Below are 23,348 nucleotides of genomic sequence, written 5' to 3'. Positions count from 1 at the left end.
CGGGTTCGAACCCCGGCCGAGTCATACCAAAGACTTACAAAAATGATACTAACATCTGCCTCGCTTGGCGCGTGTTAGGACTGGTCGGCCTGGTATCAGGATAATGTGACTGGGTCGGACATCATGGTACATGTCTGCCGCATGATGCCCCAGTGCTAGACGTCACTGTAAACTGTTACACTGCAGACATCGTAGCGATATGACTGAAAAATTATTAAAGCTCTAAATCACACACACACACACACACACACACACACACGTCACTAAACAGTCTTATGCAATAAAATACTAAATAATAATATACAAACTATCCGTATAACTTTATATCATGTCGATTTTACATACTTGACTGACAAAAGATATTTATAAATTTATATACATAGTATTTTGCTTATAATCATTATCTTGAAGATATATACCCATTTCCCAAATTGTTTGGAAATTGGAAGAGTAATATCATCTCTACATACAGAAAAACAAATTCTGCCAATCACATGCAAGGTCGTGTATTTAATTTCAACAATTCTCACCTACTATATGATTTGTCTAAGACAATGATGATATAAGCTAATTTACCAATTTGGAAAATCTGACCGAAATTCGATCTCCATATTGGTAGCAAGCTCAGCAAATTAAATACAAGATTACCTCGTTAATCTGCATATGTTGTGGTCATAATCAAACTCATCAAACACCCTGTCAATAAAAGCCTATTTCACAAGTTTGATCATACTTTGGTAAGAATTGTATAGTAGCTTGAGGGTTGACAAGTTCAGCCAATCAAATGCAAAGAAACCCAACTAATATGCCGGGATCTCGCTCAAGATCATGCTAAACAGATATCAGACTGCAGTAAACCTACTTATCAAGTTTGGTCAAAATCCACAGAAGTACAGTCTCAAGACTGGTAAAACACTAATCGCTTAAAAACTATGCAAAGATCTTGTTTGTAAAATGACTCATCAATATATTCATAATAGCCAATCTACCTTAATTTGTATTAAGATCAGGTCAGAAACACCATCTCTCGAGTAGTCAAAAGCACCATCTCTCGAGTAGTCAAAAACACCATCTCTCGAGTAATCAAAAACACCATCTCTCGAGTAATCAAAAACACCATCTCTCGAGTAGTCAAAAGCACAATGGGGTTTGGTAATCAATGAGGTTATATCGGAACAGAATATTTTGAAATATTTAATCAGTAATTTTCGCTGTCTGCCAAAAGGTGCGATGAATTTGTGTTTCCAAGCGTACAGGGTATCGCATATTGGCTGCAAAAACTACATCATGTACATGTTGAAATAGATGGAATAGAAGAATGTACGGTATTTGAGTCTAAAGACTACATCATATGTAGAATTAGATGAAACAGAAACTAGTTTGGTGATGAACGTCTGAGATAAAGTGATGGTTCCTTTGCTTCAAAATAACGGCTTTCAGAAGGTGAACTTCTAAATGCACCCAGATACTGCATAATTCAAAACTGTGTGTCAGATCAAGCATATGGTGTTAAGATTGTCAATTAGTGTAATAACCTACAAACAACATCCCATACAAGGAGGAGGAATATGCAAATTACACAACCCAAGAGTAGCCTGGTTGCATACAAACCGAACATGGACACAAGATTCTGAGTGGACACAATATTCTAAATGGGTGAAAAATCTATTTTCTACCCTGAGCAACTAAAGTTTGCTGTAATCTGTGCGGAGTCTCACGACTGGAAGAACAATCAATATCATTGTAGCATTTTATGAAAATCTTGATTCCGGCAAAATCTGTAGGAATCTGTACTCTAAAATTAGAAATCGTTCTTAGATTCTTATCAAAACAATGACATTATCCATGGAAAACAATTTCATTTTTGTCCAGCCTTTTGAGGAGAAAATGCGAGACACAGCCATACTCAGCATCGTCAGCGTTAGCGATATTAATATAATGAAATAACACTTTCCCTACAAGCCCGTAACTCTGAAAAGACCAAGACAACGCTTGCAGTAGAACCGTTGTTATTATGACTATACTGTCTATGCTGCCACTGTTCGGAAACATACTAACGAAATCATGTTACAAAAGGCCAAAATGTGTTTGGTGTAGCTTGGTGTAGCTCGTCTGACTTAACTGTTGACCATTTCGAAGTCGATCAAAATCTGACACAAAAAAAAGAGTGTTAACAAGCTCAGCAAATGAGATTCGAGATCAGGTCATTCATATCGGTGGATCATATTCATTACGAACTTCATCCGAGATCATGATGATATAAGCATAAATTCTAAGGTCTGATAAAATAATTATATCACAAATATAGCTTCCTGAGTGTCAACGACCTCAGCCAGTCAGAAGCAAGATTACCTCATAAATATGCAGAGATCTCGATCATTGTCAAATCCTTCACGGGTCTATATAATATAAGCATATATATTCATTCTGCTCGAAATCGGATCAAAGTATGGTCTCCATAGTGGTAACAAATTCAGCCAATTATATACATGATCACCCGATTAGTATGTATAGCTCTCACTCATTACTGAACTCATCCGACATTGTGGCGACATAAGCCAATATTCCAAGATGAATCAAAACCGAATAAGAAATACCGTATATCATCGAGAATGGTAACAAGCAATTGTTGTTGGACAGAAGATGCATGATTGATAATAGATGCAGGGCCATACCGTAATGGTAACAAGCAATTGTTGTTGGACAGAAGATGCATGATCGATGATAGACACCCCACCAATGTATTAATAAATGTTTGTTCGCTAGCAAATATGTATAAGTTCTTACATGATATGAAACTTATCATAAGACAACGAACAGTAGATCTCACTAACAATTAGTCTCCCTTTGGATATATAAATTTGTGCCAAGAAGATTCTTACATTTTCATAGCTATGACAGACTTATCGACTGGTCTTGCATGTAAGCAGTGAGAAAAGCTACGAGTCCATTTGCAGCCTGATTTACTGTCTTGAACTACTTTCAGCTCTGTATGACGGCAGTTTTCATCTCCACAGAAGAAAGTATGACCTGAAAACAACTGAAAGACTGGAAAGCTCCATATGAGCTCTCCTGTCTATAATCCATCAAACTTCTACAAGCATATCATCAATTCTATGAAAGGAAACAAATAACTTATTAGCTGAGCTCTGTCAGCAAATGGCACGTCTAAAGTAACAACACTGTCCTACTGAGATCTGTCAGCAAATGGCACATCTAAAGTAACAACACTGTCCTACAAGGACATTAAGGTAATGTCTCCAATGGCATATTTCTGAAGTAATGATGCAATCATACTCAACTATGTCAATAATAGCAATAGACCAATGTCTCCAATGGCATATTTCTGAAGTAATGATGTAATCATACTCAACTATGTCAATAATAGCAATAGGCCAATGTCTCCAATGGCATATTTCTTAAGTAATGATGCAATCCTACTCAACTATGTCAATAATAGCAACAGACCAATGTCTCCAATGGCATATTTCTGAAGTAATGATGTAATCATACTCAACTATGTCAATAATAGCAATAGGCCAATGTCTCCAACGGCATATTTCTAAAGTAATGAGGTAATCATACTCAACTATGTCAATAATAGCAATAGGCCAATGTCTCCAATGGCATATTTCTAAAGTAATGATGTAATCATACTAAACTATGTCAATAATAGCAATAGGCCAATGTCTCCAATGGCATATTTCTAAAGTAATGATGTAATCATACTCAACTATGTCAATAATAGCAATAGGCCAATGTCTCCAATGGCATATTTCTAAAGTAATGATGTAATCATACTCAACTATGTCAATAAAGCAATAGGCCAATGTCTCCAATGGCATATTTCTAAAGTAATGATGTAATCATACTCAACTATGTCAATAATAGCAACAGACCAATGTCTCCAATGGCATATTTCTGAAGTAATGATGTAATCATACTCAACTATGTCAATAATAGCAATAGGCCAATGTCTCCAATGGCATATTTCTAAAGTAATGATGTAATCATACTCAACTATGTCAATAAAGCAATAGGCCAATGTCTCCAATGGCATATTTCTAAAGTAATGATGTAATCATACTCAACTATGTCAATAATAGCAACAGACAAATGTCTCCAATGGCATATTTCTGAAGTAATGATGTAATCATACTCAACTATGTCAATAATAGCAATAGGCCAATGTCTCCAACGGCATATTTCTAAAGTAATGATGTAATCATACTCAACTATGTTGTTGTTGTTGTTGTTGTGGGGTTTAACGCCATTTTTCAGCACGATAGGCTATACATGGCGGCCAGTATTAATGGTGGAGGAAGAACCCGGAAAACCCCGGAAAGAACCACCGACCCACGAGAAGCTACTGGCAAGCTTTCTCACATGCCCACATTGGCTGAATCTTAGACTCGAACCGCCGCAGACAGAGGTGAGATGGCAGTGATCCGTAACGAAGAGCGCTTTAGACCACTCGGCCACTCGGGGCCCCCTCAACTATGTCAATAATAGCAATAGACCAATGTCTCCAATGGCATATTTCTAAAGTAATGATGTAATCATACTCAACTATGTCAATAATAGCAATAGACCAATGTCTCCAATGGCATATTTCTAAAGTAATGATGTAATCATACTCAACTATGTCAATAATAGCAATAGACCAATGTCTCCAATGGCATATTTCTAAAGTAATGATGTAATCATACTCAACTATGTCAATAATAGCAACTGACCAATGTCTCCAATGGCATATTTCTAAAGTAATGATGTAATCATACTCAACTATGTCAATAATAGCAATAGGCCAATGTCTCCAATGGCACATACATGCTCACTATAAAGCTTTGTACCAACACAGAATCAATCTATGAACCACAGTCTCAACACTGTATGCCTGCACAATCTTTAATAGACCTCTCTGTACATATCTAACATTCTTTGCACCAGTCTCAACACTGTATGCCTGCCCAATCTTTATTAGACCTCTTTGTACATATCTAACATTCTATGCAACACAGTCTCAACACTGTATGCCTGCCCAATCTTTAATAGACCTCTCTGTACATATCTAACATTCTATGAACCAGTCTCAACACTGTATGCCTGCCCAATCTTTAATAGACCTCTCTGTACATATCTAACATTCTATGAACCAGTCTCAACACTGTATGCCTGCCCAATCTTTAATAGACCTCTCTGTACATATCTAACATTCTATGAACCACAGTCTCAACACTGTATGCCTGCCCAATCTTTAATAGACCTCTCTGTACATATCTAACATTCTATGAACCAGTCTCAACACTGTATGCCTGCCCAATCTTTAATAGACCTCTCTGTACATATCTAACATTCTATGAACCACAGTCTCAACACTGTATGCCTGCCCAATCTTTAATAGACCTCTCTGTACATAACTAACATTCTATGAACCGGTGTCTCAACACTGTATGCCTGCCCAATCTTTAATAGACCTCTCTGTACATAACTAACATTTTTGTGCAGAAACCATTTTCGATAAGTCCAATATAATGTCTGGTAACAAAAGATGGTGGAGAATTTCAATTATTGTGCAGAAACTTGTTCCTTCTTTTAGTCAGTGGCCTAGACCATTCAGCTTTTGAGCCTGAAATTGGTTTCTTCCCAGCTCCAAGTGCAAGCTATCCGCAATCCACAAAGTTTGCTAACCTCATATAGTTACAACTTACCGAAAGATATTGTGCTGAAAACAAATGTGTTACAGATAAATGGACATCATAACACAATATGCAGCAGATGAATACCAAAAAAATCAAATGCAGAATTCAAAAGAATTCTGTTTATCAATGTGAAAAAGTTCACTTCCACCATTATAAAAAATAATTGTGTATAATTTAGGAAAATCTTAAGAAATGGTTAGGCTAAAGGAATCTGCATTAATTATTTACATTTTAAAAAAAAACTAATTAAGGTGCAAGTTCAACAATATACTAGTACATCCACAACTCTTTCATATAAATGAGACAATGTACAGGTAATTAGTGTTTTTCTTTATACTGCATGTATTACTCATACCATTTTTATTTAGGAACTACTGGGTATGTTAAGAAATCTATATGTTGAAAACACCATGTTGATATAGCCATCTTAAGAAATCTATATGTTGAAAACACCATGTTGATATAGCCATCTTAAGAAATCTATATGTTGAAAACACCATGTTGATATAGCCATCTTAAGAAATCTCTATGTTGAAAACACCATGTTGATATAGCCATCTTAAGAAATCTATATGTTGAAAACACCATGTTGATATAGCCATCTGTTTGGAGAGGTATATATAGTATTTTTAAGATATGACTTTCCATTCAGGAGTAGCAATATTAAGATTTTCAAGATGGCTGTTGTGGAATTTAAGACCAACTGGACATCACAAGTCTTCTTGTGAAATGTCATTGTAACTTTCAGCTCAAGCAGCGTTGTGATAACAAAATTTTTAAGATAACTGCTACATTTATTGTCAGTTCAGCATCATTTTCAAGACCAGCTAGACTTCACAAGAAGTCATTTAGTGTTAATCCCATGCTCATATGGCCATCCATGCAGAAGAAGTAGCATTAAGAGTTTCAAGATGGCTGCCATGATGGCCCTGTTGGATGTCAGATCAGTACCATTTTCAACTAGCACCATTTTAATTTAGGAATCACTAGAGATCACAACAAATCAATCAATGAAAAGCCCATGTTGATAAGACCACCCATTCTGAAGGAGTAGCGTTAGTAAGATTTTTACAATGCTTGCCATAAGGGGCATTATTTTGACTTAGGACCAACTAAACATCGTTGAAGTCTTTAAGTGGAAACCCATGTGGATATGACCATTCATTCAGGAGTACTGTTAACAAGATTATCAAGACGGCCACTGTGGTGGCCATACTGGATGTCCCTATCAGCATCATTTTCATTTAGATAAAAATAACCAAAGAATGAATGTGTATGTGAAGTTTCAAGGCAATCCTCCAAGTATTTTAGGAGAAGCAGCACCAAAAAAAAAAACAACTTGTGCTAATAGACAGAGAGACAAGTGACTGACAAACAGACTATCCGATAAGCTTTCCTGGTCTACGACCATTAGAGTTAAAAGCATGCAATGAAAAACATGATGAAGAGATGCTGCCAGAAAACTTCCGGGGGGGGGGGGCGAGGGGGGCATCCTCCTGAGATTATTAGGCACCAGAGGATGTTGGGGGTGAGGAGAAATGGAGGGGTGAGAAAACCTATTATTGCAACCATCTACTCAACTTCTGTGCCAAGGTGCAGGTCAAAATCTGCATCATTGCCTTCAGTGGTGTCTTCCTTTGCACCGTCATGAGCAGATGATCTTTCCGTCGACATTTTTTAACATTAGTGATCAACAAATTAATTAGCAATTTGCTATGGTGGCACTCCAGTTTCATATATGCATTGGGTTTAGACTTTTAAAAGAATTTTTTTTTCCAGGTTTTCCTTACTGATTATCCTGGTTTCCCTGTACATCTTAGGTACTGCTAAAAGAACTTTAAATTCCCTTTATTTTCCTGTAATTTGGGTTACAGAGTTTACAGCCTGGCCTTACTTCAGATGTGCACCTATCAAAAACTGCAAGCTCGTTTTCATTTCATGTACAATTTCCACAAGTATAATATCCAAAGAAATTTCTGCCAGACCACATGAAAGAAACATAGGTATACCAACATTCACTCCATTCTGCAAATGCAAACAATTTCACATTAACACCTGTCACTCTCTCAGAAGCATATAATATCTGTAGAGTTCCCCTTTAAGAGCATATTTAATTGGAACCTTTCAATATTTTTTCTGTATCTACTGTACTAAACCAGATCATAATTATATTAGTGCATGCTGACCCTATGTCTACCTAAATAAATATATTAATTCAAGTAATGAACAAACAAGACAAGATGACTGATACACATTTATTTGGAATACAAAGAAATTTGCACATTGGGTAAAAAAAATCACAGGAACCACAGATAATCTGCTTCATCTGTCCCCCGATGTATTTCAAAATCTGTCCCCGATGTATTTCAAAATCTGCATGAATCTTAACTGATTCTGCCAAATCCTACAATTCAATAGGTTTGCAGCATCTCTGATAATGTCAAAAACATTTGTAAGGGATAACTTTTCCCCCGTGATATTCATCGTACAAGGTGGTTCCATCTGATCTTCATAAATGTTTCTTGTATTTTCTCAATGTAAGATTTTAGAAAAATATCCATTCCAACAAACAAGCAAATACTAATGTCCTGATTATATAGAACACAAGATTTATCTCTGATTTTTATTACCCTTTATATTCATAAAACTTTGAGGTATAAGAAAACTTATAATAACTTTATGCTCATTATTTTGTACCACAACAAAGATATTCTGCATAGGAAAAGGTTCTGTTTGAAAAGATTATAAAAAGAAAATTATAATTATGAAGTTTATGTATTACAAGCATGTGACTAATTAGAAATGATGAAAATTTGCATACAAACTGTCAGACTTCAATTGTTTTTTTTTTTCCTTCAAATGAATTAAAATTTTCAAACATTAAATTATCAAAGTTGAGTAAAATCATTTTTGGCATAAAAAATAAAAATGGAGACTTTTGAAACTATTGAATGTGGTTTAAAGGTACATACAATCTTTATATAATCATTTATTTTATTCAGTGGTGTGCAAACTCTTAGTAACACATTTAAAATAGAATCAAACAAGTTCATTTTTAAGTGGCTTCAAAATTAGATAAAATTAAAAGGAAAAACTAAATATTTTCTTTATTTATTATTTTAATATCATTGACCTTTTTTATAGATATTACATTAAATTCAAATCTCATGTAAAAATTGAGAATGATATGCTCATTGGATCATCATGATCCCCACCCCCATTTTATTAAATCTTCACAACCTGTTGTAAAAAAATTCAAAATAATAAACAGTTACACTATGATAAGAGTGACACCTATAAATGCAGAATTTTTTATATAAAAAAACATTTGTAGTGGAATATAGGCTGAAGCAAAAATAAAATTAGCACAGCCTTAATCCAGACTATACCGCTTTAAATCGACACATTCCACTATAATCCAGACTATACCGCTTTAAATCAACACATTCCACTATAATCCAGACTATACCGCTTTAAACCAACACATTCTACTATAATCCAGACTATACCGCTTTAAACCAGCACATTCCACCATAATCCAGACTATACCGCTTTAAACCAACACATTTCACTATAATCCAGACTATACCGTTTTAAATCAACAAATTCCAATATAATCCAGACTATACCGCTTTAAACCAACACATTCCATTATAATCCAGACTATACTTCTTTAAATCAACACATTCCACTATAATCCAGGCTAACAATGTTAAGTAGTTTATTGATTTCATTCCTTATGTAACACTTGTATTCACAATATACATTCAAATGACAAATGTACCAAAACATCAATGCGATGAATCTCATTTTGACCTACATATACATCGATTGATTCTTAAAACAACAATGCAGCACTTATGAGAACCCAATGAAATCCCCTATACTGAGACAACTCATTATGGATCTGTTTCAATAACATTCAAATTAACTGATAAAATTAAAACCTTTTTAAATTCACAGTGTTTGTTTTGCACAAAAGCCAATTAGACAACCACTAAAAAATTTAATTTCACTCATGCTGGTCACTGTATTTTTAAAAATGGAACACAGTGAGCCTGTAGCAACTTCCTTCTTGTATAAAAAGACAACAAATTTATCAGGGAAAAAAATAAGTTCAAATAGCAAAGTCTGAATATGTCCGAGAAGCTAAAAACATCATTACCAAGAACCCTAATTATGAAATGATATATGGAATGAAAATTATAATACACAACCAAATACATATGGAAAGAAAATTACAACTGGAATGTATATAATAATAATAATAATAATAATAATAATAATAATCATGTTTCTGGAATAGTAACATGCCATTTAAATAAATTCTCAGATATCTCAACAATTTGCAATTCATTAGGAGACCATATGCAGTCATCTCTTGTTAAGACATATAACCAAATAGAAAAAGACGAAGCTGACAGAATAAACACATTAAATTTGATCTCAATAATGGAGTGTTCAGCTTTGGACTCAGATGGTATTTGCCCAGTAAAAAACACATACATTTCCTTTTCATACTGTCCTTATCTTGTAACATTTGTAATCACAAGAGATTTTACTTGTATGGAAATGTTAGGTTACAGAAAATATACATTTCTTGATAAATGAGTTTTGAATGTAGACTATAATCACTGTGCTCTCAATCCATGTCAATGGTAGTTTTACCCTTTTGCAATCTAGATAACCACAATTTTTTTTTCTCAATACATGCCAGCAGCAAACAGCATAGATCAAGTCACACAATCAGATAATACCTGGGCATAATGATGTCTACTCTGTGCTTGGCATAATGATGTCTACTCTGTGCTTGGCATAATAATGTCTACTCTGTGCTTGGTAGAATAACGTCTACTCTGTGCTAGGAAGAACAGGGTCTACTGTGTTTTTCCTTGTCAGAATAGATCTACTCCATGCTTGTCAGAATAAGGTCTACTGTGTTTTTCCTTGGCAGAATAGATCTACTGCATGTTTAGCAGAATGTTGTTGTAGGGCTTAATGCCATTTTTCAGCACGCAATTGGCTATACGTGGCATCCAGTATTAATGGTGGAGGAAGAACCTGGGAAAACCCCGGAAAGAACCACCGACCCACGAGAAGCTACTGGCAAGCTTTCTCACATACCCACATTAGCCGAATCTGAGACTCGAACCCACGCAGACAGACGTGAGATGGCAGTGATCCGTAACAGAGAGCGCTTTAGACCACTCGGACACTCGGGGCCCCTGTTTAGCAGAATAAGGTCTACTCTGTTTTTCCTTAGCAGAATAGATCTACTCCATGCTTGTCAGAATAGTCTACTCTTTCTGCACTTGAACGAATAGGGCCTATTCTGTGTTTGGCAAATGGAATCCTCTGTCTGTGCCTGGCAGAATAAAATCTACTCTGTGCTTGGCACAGTAGAGTCTACTCTGTTTGGCAGAGCAGGGTCAACTCAGTGTTTAGCAGAATAGGGTCTCTCCATGTTTGTGCTATTTGACACTGGGTGGCTGGGTGGGTGGGACTAATACAAAACTGTTTGAATCTGGGTGGGTGGTGGGTGGGACTAATATAAAGCTGAATATAAAGTATTTGAATATTGGCATGAGAATAATAATTATAATCATAGATCCAAAAGGTTAAACAGCTAACATATAGATATTTATAACTTGTTACCAAAAACATGAAAATAGCAAACAGGCCTCTTTTTGTCAACCCACCATTTATTTAGAAAGGTAAAATATAAATGGAGGTTAATTTTGGTTGTGGAGGGCCATATGGTTGGACCGAGGTATGGACTTATACATGGATAACAAAACGATCACTATGTCAAGTTCTTGCCTAAGCAGACTCAACATTTTTTTCATCAATGTATATTTATCAGTTTGTGTGGGTGAAGGGGGTGGTACATAAAGTACAATATATCAGTCCATGGAGGAAAAACAGTAAATGCTTTTTCATAAGAAATTAGTGAAAATAACAATTACATAAACAACTACATCGTAACAACAGGCTGATATATAATATCAATGTACAACAAAACAAACAGCTGAAGAGAATATTGTCTTATTCAATGATAGTCGCAGAACATTGCAAAAAGGTGCATGTTCATATAACCAGTATGTGATACTATTTTATAAACATTATAACAATAATGTAAAGGCCTGCATGCCCAACCCATGATCGAAGCATTACTATAAAAAAAATGTGTGACCTTTTTCTCAGGTCTCAAGGTTAACCAAGCACATCACAAAGTCAAATGTCCAAACTTCATATGGATTCACTCCATGTATAAATAAAATCCAGCAAGAGGTTTAGGAAATAAAAGAAATGTATATACTTTAACCAAAATTACATGACTGTATCTTTGATGCCAAAGTCTTCAGACAAGAGAGTGTAACATAGCATTGACTGAAATCTTTCTCTGTGATCTTGACCTCAAGGTCAAAAGGGTCAGTGACTGTTATTAAATGAACAGTCTCAGGTTCATGATGAGTCAGGCCAAGTATGATGAGAATCTACCAAGATGTTTAGGAAATATATACAAATGAAAACCCTGAACCAAACCCTTAATAAATCTGTTGACTTATGTGGGCTAAACAAAAGCCCAATATATATTCATCCCAAGAATAAAACAGTCCATCAATGGATATAGGAAATATAAGCACAAGAACAAACTTTAACCAAAATATTAAATAGAATTTTCTATGACTGGGACCCTGACCTCAAGGTAATTAGGGGTGGGCAAGCCTATCATACAGTTAATTATGTTTGCTTCATAATGAGTCAGGCCAAGTATGATAAGAATCTACCATAAGGTTTAGGAAATATATGCAAATGAAAACCCTGAACCAAAACCTTAATAAATCCGTTGATAATGATGCCTACACCATTGCTGCCTGTACAAGAAAAGTGACTATATCTAGCTTTCTCACTACACGTGCTCAACAAATATAAGACACTTTGAAACCTAGGATCATACATTCAAATTTGTCAATTTCTGTGTTTATTTTAAATAAAGAAATCCCAAATTGCATAAATAATGGATAAAAGAATGCCTATGGTAATCAGTCAGTCAGTAGGTTTCATCATTTTTCTTATAAAGTGATATTTCTCACACCTAGTCAGACAACTGGAAGGTTACATCCATTTTTTATATAATAAAGTGACAGTTTTCACACCCAATCAGTGTACTTGTGGGTAATATCAGCTTTTATTTACAAACTGACAATTTTGACATTTTTCACACCCAATCGATCTAATTGTGGGTTTCATTAGTATTTTATATTTTTATGAAGTGACATTTTTTGTGATATTTTTTTTAGAAATAACTTCTTTTTATAAAGTGACAGTTTTGACACCCAATCTTTATGTTAGTACATGCAATATTTTTGATCTGGAAAATGTTGAGGTGCAAATTCTCCCCCCACCTGCCTTCACCATTTTATTTTCCCTGTTAAAACAGTATTGCATACCTAACATGCAATTTGTACCCAGTGTATCATTTCCAATATAATATGCTTCAGTTACGTTTTCGTGTCTCAATGAAAATGTAAAATGTAAACAATTTCTAATTTTAAAAAAATTCTTTGTAAAAAATTTAACTTCAAATTTAATGATAATTTCTATGGATTATTTGTTGAAAAAAGCTTAGAACGTAAGAAAATTTACAGAAAATATGAAACTGTCCAACCTGTTGTTTTCAGTCTTTTTTAATAATGAAAACTGTCTACAGCATGCTCCGAAATACAAAGAAGTCCTTCCGTTTATGAAACCAAAAGATGCATGTAATAACATATTTTTTTGTATTTTTTTAGAACAATTCATTCAGAAAATATTACAGACAGACTGAAATGTACTTTTGCTGAGAATTTTTTTCAATAAACTAAAATGGTAGCTAAAAAGATTGTTGACAAGAAATTCATGAAACAAATTAATCTACACAATAGGTAATATGACACTATACACTTAGTGATTTCCAATCGAAAGATTTCCATTATATTCTACAATATGGTCTATTTTAACACATGTGTGATTCTAACTGTGGTAGGACAAAAATACCCTTTTTAAAGGCTGTCTATTACAAGAAGTGTTTTATGGTTGAAATATACTACTTTTGAAAAATTAAAGATTTTGAACAATTTGTGACACAAAAAACAATTTTACTTTTGTGTTCTATCTACACTTTACAGGAACAGTGGGAATCAGTCTACTACAGACCAGATATGTTATACCGATGCAATGATGTGTGGCTAAGTAAGTGGGTTAAAAGGTTAACGTGTGTACATCAAGCTGTTATTTGATTACCTAATCGTAATCTAGAAATGCGGAGTGTTTTATGAGGTGTAGTAAAGGGATGGTTTTGAAGACTTTGAATAAAAATCAGGATATCTTTGCATTTGATAGAGGCGATATAAAAAGAAGACCCAGCAATGTTTCTGGCAGAAGCATTTCAGTTTCAGCAGAAACATTTTCAGTTAGTACCTAGCTTTCTTGTATTGTTTAATTATTATTGCATTGTTCAAAATGCTTTTATATTAAATGGCGGTTCACATATTTTTATTCTTGTCAAAATGTGTGTTTTATACCAGTACTGTTAAACCACCCACTAAAATGTATGAGATGCAGAAATACATACGAAGCCCAACTCCAGAACTTCCTCCCCAGGGTGAACATTAACTTTATAAGTGTCAGCCAACTTCAACACCCAGCCACATGAAAAATGAAGTTAGGCTGAGAGAGGTTGTTTTGTCATTGCCACTTCTAATGCTGACAAACTACGTTCTCCACAAAATACAAAGTGATTCAAGTGAAATCTGACTTGTATAACTATCAAGAACCTGTTATGTGTGAAACTTAATAGTTACAACGAATGTCAATAGTGATCACCGGTCAGTGTCTTGTTAAGGAAACAAAACATTTTGTTGATTTTATTTCTTACAAAAAATTGGCAGTGAACTATGATATATAATGGTTCTGGGCCTGCTTGGCCTATAGCTGAGATGGTCCAGTAACATTCTCAGCCCACCCCAATCAGCGCATAACATACTTGGCCCATATAATGTACTCAACCTTTTAGTCCACTATTTTTATAATAGTAATGTGGATATATTGTTCTTTGTTTTTACAGTCATTTAATTTGCAATAGAAATATTGTGGATAAAATCATAACTGACAGATTAATTATATTATATACTGCATAATCAATATTTTGAAACTGTCTTTATCCTGCTGTTGTTAATTGTTAATTGAGTTGATGGTTGCATGTGTCTGTTACTTGTGATTATAAACATATTGACATGTGTAATCTAATTAGTTGCACTTCCATCCACACACAATAAATTTTGTATCATCAGTAAACATTTTCCAGGATTCTAAGTTTAAAATGCCTCTGTCCTTATAAGGCCACTACGTTAATCAGGATATATATATATATATATATATATATATATATATATATATATATATATATTTTAAAAGATGAGCACAGAGACAAAGCAAACATTTCAAATTCTTATGCATGTGTTTCTTCAGTATAAAATTTGGTATCTTGGCCCATCTTTGCCTGTCTTATTGCTTCTCTCAATACTAACTGTAATTTATTTATATAAATTTATTATCAATGGCCGTATAAATGAAGCCATACAAGGTCAATGGTAAGGCTGACTTTGACATAGGCTGATTACATAATGGACCAAGAATGTTGTGGGGATATTTCTTAATTAAATCTGTATGGGCGATAGGCTAACTTTGCTATGGGCTGACTCCATTATGGGCCAAGATCTCCAGTTACCAGATATAACACTCTTCCCTTTTCATTTAATTGACAATACACTGACTGGTATTCATTCATTTCATTAACAATACACTAATGGTATTTATTCATTTAATAGATAATACATAGACTGGTATTCATTCATTTAATAGATAATACACTTACTGGTATTCATTCATTTAATAGATAATACATAGACTGGTATTCATTCATTTAACAGATAATACACTGACTGGTATTCATTCATTTAATAGATAATACACTGACTGGTATTCATTCATTTAATAGATATTACACTGACTGGTATTCATTCATTTAATAGATAATACACTGACTGGTATTCATTCATTTAACAGATATTACACTGACTAGTATTCATTCATTTAATAGATATTACACTGACTGGTATTTATTCATTTGTATTGTAACATTTTCTTCTATGATCTGATTCAAGTTCAAAAGTTGCTGTTTTATAACAAAATGAAGAGAATAAATATTATGCTGAAAGATCTACTTGTTTTCCTTCCAGTCCCCTATAAACACATTCAATTTTTGTTGATAAAAAAATCTATGGTTAAGAAGCCAATCTACTGGTCATACTTTATAATTTATTGGTTTCATGTCCTGGTGTTGTCATGTGTGTTTAAATGATTTCTGTTATACTCAACAATATGATCTATTTTAATGATTTCTGTTATGCTCTACAATATGGCCTATTTCAATGGTTTCTGTTATGCTCTATAATATGTCCTATTTGAATCAGTTCTGCTATGCTGTTATGCTCTACAATATGGCCTATTTTAATGATTTCTGTTATGCTCTACAATATGGCCTATTTCAATCATTTCTGTTATGCTCAACAACATGGTCTATTTTAACGATTCCACTACAAGACATTTTACTAAATCTATTGATACATGTCAGAACCTTATTAACCATTAGATACTGAAACAATTACAATAATTTGATGATTGTTCTTGTTTCAATAGATATATGAACTTGGCAGTATTTTATATGAGCAAATGCTTGGAATATTAAACATTATTAGCTGTACTTGATATGGATAAATAACATTTAGCTGATTGAGGTCACCTGACTTCTTTACATTCACACACTTAAATGGTAACCTGGCTAAAAATAATGACCAATAAAATGCATCTGCAGAAGACAGAAAAGCTAAGAACTAATTAATATTCAAAATAGGCCTGCTTTCTTTTTCAGTTCTTTCCTCTTCCAATCTGGTTGACTGATGAACTTTGAATATTTCATTCCAAAGACCTTTTCAAATTCTTCACTTGTAAGATGGATCTGTAAAACAAGACAAAAGTTTCATGAGTTTTTTAAACACTCTAGAAAATCCCAAAGGCAATAATTATAACCACCCAATTTAAATGACAGTTTTGTTTAGAAATAAATACTCAGAAATATCCAATTAGTAAATTTCCTCAGATAATTAAATATAAGTCATGTATGTTTAACATGTTGCTTTCCAACTAAATGTCAAATGGATTTAAACATCTGTCACAATGCAATTGGATATAACCATCTGTCACTAGGTTTTGGATTTAAACATCTGTCACTAGGCAATTGGATATAAACATCTGTCACTAGGCAACTGGATTTAAACATCTGTCACTAGGCAATTGGATTTAAAGATGTCACAAAAGCAATTGGATTTAAACATCTATCACAAAGGTAACTGGATTTAAACATGTCACAAGACAATCGGATTCAGGCCATCTGTATGTGTGTGTGATTTGGATTTTTAACAAAGCTTTAACAATTTTTTCAGTCATATCGCTATGATGTCTGCAGTGTGGCAGTTTATTGTTATGTCTAGCATTGGGGCATCATGCTGCAGGCATGTAGCATGATGTCCCACCCAGTAACATTATCCTGACACCAGGCCAACCAGTCCTAACACTAAACTCTCAATGCTGAGTGCCAAGTGAGGCAGCTGTTAGTACCATTTTTGTAAGTCTTTAGTTTGACTCAATAGGGGATCAAACCCATGGCCTCCCACATCCGAGGCGGACGCTCTAACCACTAGGCGACCAAGGCGGTCATGCTATCTGTAAGTTTGTTCACTATGTGAAACTATGACATGACTAAGCAGGTCACATATGCTTGGCAAAATTGAAAAAATATTCCAAGTTGTGTCTTGGTAGCTCTGTTATGTTCAGCATACTTTTTTGTTCATAATCTGTATAAGAAAAACTGCTTCAAGTTTATTCCAAGCAGAGTATTTTATTTTCAAACACTGATCTCATTCATATCACTAAGTTTATTTTAAGCAGAGTATTTTATTTTCAAACACTGATCTCATTCATATCACTAAGTTTATTCCAAGCAGAGTATTTTATTTTCAAACACTGATCTCATTCATATCATTAAGTTTATTCCAAGCAGAGTATTTTATTTTCAAACACTGATCTCATTCATATCACTAAGTTTATTCCAAGCAGAGTATTTTATTTTCAAACACTGATCTCATTCATATCACTAAGTTTATTCCAAGCAGAGTATTTTATTTTCAAACACTGATCTCATTCATATCACTAAGTTTATTCCAAGCAGAGTATTTTATTTTCAAACACTGATCTCATTCATATCACTAAGTTTATTCCAAGCAGAGTATTTTATTTTCAAACACTGATCTCATTCATATCACTAAGTTTATTCCAAGCAGAGTATTTTATTTTCAAACACTGATCTCATTCATATCACTAAGTTTATTCCAAGCAGAGTAACCAATGTATTTTATTTTCAAACACTGATCTCATTCATATCACTAAGTTTATTCCAAGCAGAGTAACCAACGTATTTTATTTTCAAACACTGATCTCATTCATATCACTAAGTTTATTCCAAGCTGAATGACTGATGCATTTGATTTTAAAAAGCTGATCTTATTCATAATATCAATGCAAAATATTTTAAAATCTGGATGACAGAAATAAATACAATTTGGAAAAAGAGCCTCAGTTTTGGTAAAACCCAATTGCAAGATAAATTTGGCGAAAAGTTCTCTGCCATGGCAAAACCCAACTGAAAGACATAATGTCATAAAAAGTTCTCAGCTTTGGCAAAACACAACTGAAATGTAAGGGTTATATTATGATTGTTGCCTGTTAAATTTAATTCCAAGGTCATTATCTTTGAGAAGAGACTTGGAAATGATATTTTAAAAAACCTGTCTAATACAAAGGTCACAAAACTTTGTACATTATGGATAGGTGTCCTTTATGCTTAAGCTAAATAATTATGTAGGTAATCCTCAGCTAGGAGATCCTGAAACAATGCCCTTTAGACCGAGTTTAAATAATTATGTAGGTAATCCTCAGCTAGGAGATCCTGAAACAATGCCCTTCAGACCAAGTTTAAATAATTATGTAGGTAATCCTCAGCTAGGAGATCCTGAAACAATGCCCTTTAGACCGAGTTTAAATATGTAAGAAATTTTCAGGTGTTGATAAGGTTCTCCTTGATGGTCAGATTTCCTTACTACAGAGATGTCAGGTAAGGCACATCACACTGCATAATGTGATAGTGAATACTACAACCAATTTAAGCTTTATATATGGCCTTCAAAGTAAGAGTAAATAAAAGTACCAGATTTTTATGTGGGGTTTAATGCATTTTTTCAGCACATGATAGACTAAACATGGCATCAGTATATTTAGTGCAGGAGGAACCCAAGAAGAACCACCAACCCAAGGAAAGCTAATGGCAAGCTTACTCACATACCCATATTCAAGCCAAGCTCCCACGCATGCAGACAGAGCTGATGTGTGTGGGTGATCTGTAAAGGCAAGTTTCTTATATCGCTAGGGCACCAGAAACCTCTATAAAGGTATCAGATATTTAATAGAAACTGACAGAACAAATAAAAAAAGTTTCCATAAAACTTGACATCTCAGCTATATCCATGCAATTATGTAACACCAATATATCTGATTTTCAAATACTTCCACATAAAAATAAAATGTCCACCAGAAAAGTAATAACTAATTTTTACAACATTTATGCAGCTGAAACAATAACATACAAACCAAACCTGCTCCTCCCCCACTCCAATTCAATCTGACTTGAAGAAAACTTGAACACAAAATTAACCACAGCTGTTATAGGCTTATCTGCTGAAAAAGTGATGCCTATGTCTCCCCATGCTTACACAGTTGAGACAAAAACATCATTACCTCTTTGTTAGATGGATCACTGACTCCTGGTGGAAGCTGGTCTGCTGGAACCTGCAGTTGTTCTATAGGATATTTGGCCACTTCACTGAAGTCTGCCGTTCCATTGGCAGCCTGAAAAACAAGTTTAGTATTATTTACTGATATTGTGCAAACAAACTTACTTGGCTGCTAAATTCATGGCTTTCCATTGTTAAGCTAGAATGGTGATCAATCTGCTCATATAGCCCTGCCTCTACTGCATCCCACCAGTACTCATGTAAATACAGCCCTGCCTCTACTGCATCCCACCCATACTCATGTAAATATAGCCCTGCCTCTACTGCTTCCCACCAATGCTCATGTAAATATAGCCCTGCCTCTACTGCATCCCACCCATACTTGTGTAAATATAGCCCTGCCTCTACTGCATCCCACCCATACTCATGTAAATATAGCCCTGCCTCTACTGCATCCCACCCATACTCATGTAAATATAACCCTGCCTCTACTGCATCCCACCCATACTCATGTAAATATAGCCCTGCCTCAACTGCTTCCCACCAATACTCATGTAAATATAGCACTGCCTCTACTGCATCCACACCAATACTCATGTAAATATAGCCCTGCCTCTACTGCATCCCACCAATACTCATGTAAATATAGCCCTGCCTCTACTGCATCCCACCCATACTCATGTAAATATAGCCCTGCCTTTATCACATCCCACCCATACTCATGTAAATATAGCCCTGCCTCTACTGCATCCCACCCATACTCATGTAAATATAGCCCTGCCTCTACTGCATCCCACCAATACTCATGTAAATATAGCCCTGCCTCTACTGCATCCCACACATCCTCATGTAAATATAGCCCTGCCTCTACTGCTTCCCACCAATACTCATGTAAATATAGCACTGCCTCTATTACATCCCACCCATACTCATGTATATATAGCCCTGCCTCTACTGCATCCCACCCATATTTGTGTAAATATAGCCCTGTCTCTACTGCATCCCACCCATACGCATGTAAATATAGCCCTGCCTCTACTGCTTCCCACCCATACTCGTGTAAATATAGCCCTATCTCTATTACATCCGACCCACACTCATGTAAATATAGCCCTGCCTCAACTGCAACCTACCAGTACTCATGTAAATAGAGCCCTGCCTCTACTGCATTCAACCCATCCTAAAGTAAATATAGCCCTGCCTCAACTGCATCCCACCCATCCTCATGTAAATATAGCCCTGCCTCTACTGTATCCCACCCATACTCATGTTGTTGTTGTTGTTATAGGGTTTAATGCCATTTTTCAGCACACGATAGGCTATACATGGTGGCCAGTATTAATGGTGGAGGAAGAAACTGGGAAGACCCGGGAAAGAACCACTGACCCACAAGAAGCTACTGGCAAGCTTTCTCACATATTCACATTGGCCGAACCTGAGACTTGAACACTCGCAGACAGAGTTGAGATGGCAGTGATATGAAATGGTGAGCACTTTAGACCACTCGGCGGGGCCCCGAGTGGCCAAGTGGTCTAAAGCGTTCACCATTCCAGATCACTACCATCTCACCTCTGTCTGTATGGGTTCGAGTCTCAGGCTCGGCTAGCATGGGTACATGGGAAAGCCTGCCAGTAGCTTCTCATGGGTCGGTGGTTCTTCCCTGGGTTTTCCATGGTTCTTCCTCAACCAGTTATACTGGCCGCCATGTATAGGCTATCTTGTGCTGAAAAATGGCATTAAACCCTAGAACAACAACAAAAAACCACTCGGCCACTCCCATACTCATGTAAATATAGCTCTGCCTCTATTGCATCCCACCAGTACTCGTGTAAATACAGTCCTGCCTCTACTACATCCCACCCATACTCATGTAAATACAGCCCTGCCTCTATTGCTTCCCACCAATACTCATGTAAATACAGCCCTGCCTCTATTACATCCCATCCCTAATCATGTAAAACACCCCTGACTCTCTTGCATCCAACACATACTCATGTGAATACAGACCTGCCAACCCTGACAAGTCGGTCTCAGTAAGGCAGTTGATTATTTTTCAAAAGATTGACCAGTTTTCAGTAAGGTGTAGCAAAATATCAATGACTGCTATTGTGAAGCTGGAAAACATAATCAAAAGTTCAACGCATTGATGATAAACATTAACTGAAAGAGTTTGTAAAGTACGCATAGACCCTATTTACCACTAGTACAGTTGCACAAACTCTAGTTCCAAACCCTATGCAGCTCTTGGGCTTGTTGCTATCTCTCAACTTGACGTAATTCTTGGAAATTCTTGTCCATTTCACATATTGACGGCAATCATATCTCCCACCATGAGACATACTCAAAACTGGCATGTGATGTTCAAAAAATGTAATTGTGTCTTTTCCAGCTTTTATTCACAAGAATCTAAATACTACTTTTTATTCTACTGTGTTGATTATTAACACTTTTCTAGAAGCTTATTTTCCCTTTCGTCTTAAACATGCATCACTTTCTGGACACCATTTTAAAAAATTCTATAATCAACAGTTTGATCATCCAGATGCTGTGCAATAATAGGTGCAGTTTAAAGTGTCTCGGGTGCTGCTGTAAAGTTAGTCTGGTTCCATGACTAATTTCATTAATTCTTAGAAGAAACCCGGATCCAAATATAACACAGATGAACCAATTATCCAGATTTTTCGGCAATAATCATTTTTCCGTAGTTTTTGCTAGTATGCTGCAAGTCTGTATCTTAACGGTAATTTTCGTAAGACTTACGGCAAAATCATAAGAGTTGGCAGGTCTGTAAATACACCCCTGACTATATTACATCCCATCATTACTCATGTAAAACACCCCCGACTCTTTTGCAGCCAACCCATAAGAATGCATACCAAAGTCTAATAAATAGATCTCTGATGATTCTGATTGACAACCAAGACTCTCTGACTCCATGGCTATTCAACATACTCATAAACCTTTTGTAATTATCCATTCCTGCACACATAAGTTTTGGTGGTGAATCAAACTCATAACATCACTGTCTAAATCAAGAAGACAGACCTCCAGTTACTTCCACTTTACCAAAGTCTTGAGTCTCTCTCTAAGTATGTGTGTGTGTTTGTGTGTGTGATTTGGATTTTTAACGTAGCTTTAACAACTTTTCAGTCATATCACTATGATGCCTGCAGTGTGACAGTTTATAGTGATGTCCAGCACTGAGGAATCATGCTGCAGACATGTAGCATGATGTCCCACCCAGTCACATTATCCTGACACCAGGCCAACCAGTCCTAACACTAACCTCTTAATGCTGAGGGCCAAGCAAGGCAACTGTTAGTACCATTTTTAGAAGTCTTTGGTATGACTCGGCTGGGGATCAAACCCACAACCTCCTGCATCTGAGGCAGATGCTCTAACCACTAGGCCATTACAGGCATCAATGTCCAAGGAAAATAACAGACATCAATGAATACATACAGCTCTCCTTTTGTTATAATGACCTTCGATGTAATGTGATTCTGGATATTGCTATGGATGTGATAAGAAATAATAAACCACAATCTGGGCTGGTCTATCAATGTATGACAATATGGGCTGAAGGAAACAAAACATCAAACTTGGTATTACAGCTATATTAACTTTTATAAACATTATTATTAGATAAAATTAAATATACAAATACCATGAAGTGAAAATATAAACTTAACTTAAA

General features: G+C 35.4%; 1 protein-coding gene across 7 annotated transcripts in view; it reads right to left on the bottom strand.

Annotated features, from left to right (window-relative positions):
- Positions 1 to 7,943: 7,943 nt before the first annotated feature.
- LOC149789501 (advillin-like) overlaps positions 7,944 to 23,348 on the bottom strand; it is a 169,852-nt gene continuing 154,447 nt past the window's right edge. For all 7 annotated transcript variants that reach the window (XM_089971531.1, XM_089971537.1, XM_089971534.1 and 4 more), the window contains 2 exons: positions 19,656 to 19,766; positions 7,944 to 16,764 (listed from right to left, as the gene is read on the bottom strand). In XM_089971531.1, coding sequence (XP_089827657.1) covers positions 16,651 to 16,764; positions 19,656 to 19,766 — 225 coding nt within the window. In that variant the 3' untranslated portion in view covers positions 7,944 to 16,650. The remainder of the gene's footprint in view (positions 16,765 to 19,655; positions 19,767 to 23,348) is intronic.

Source organism: Sinohyriopsis cumingii, chromosome 10 (assembly GCF_028554795.1).
Source record: "Sinohyriopsis cumingii isolate HCF-2022 chromosome 10, ASM2855479v2, whole genome shotgun sequence".
NCBI lineage: Eukaryota > Metazoa > Mollusca > Bivalvia > Unionida > Unionidae > Sinohyriopsis > Sinohyriopsis cumingii.
The sequence above is the reverse complement of the archived record's forward strand: the minus strand, read 5'-3'. Positions and strand labels throughout refer to the sequence as shown.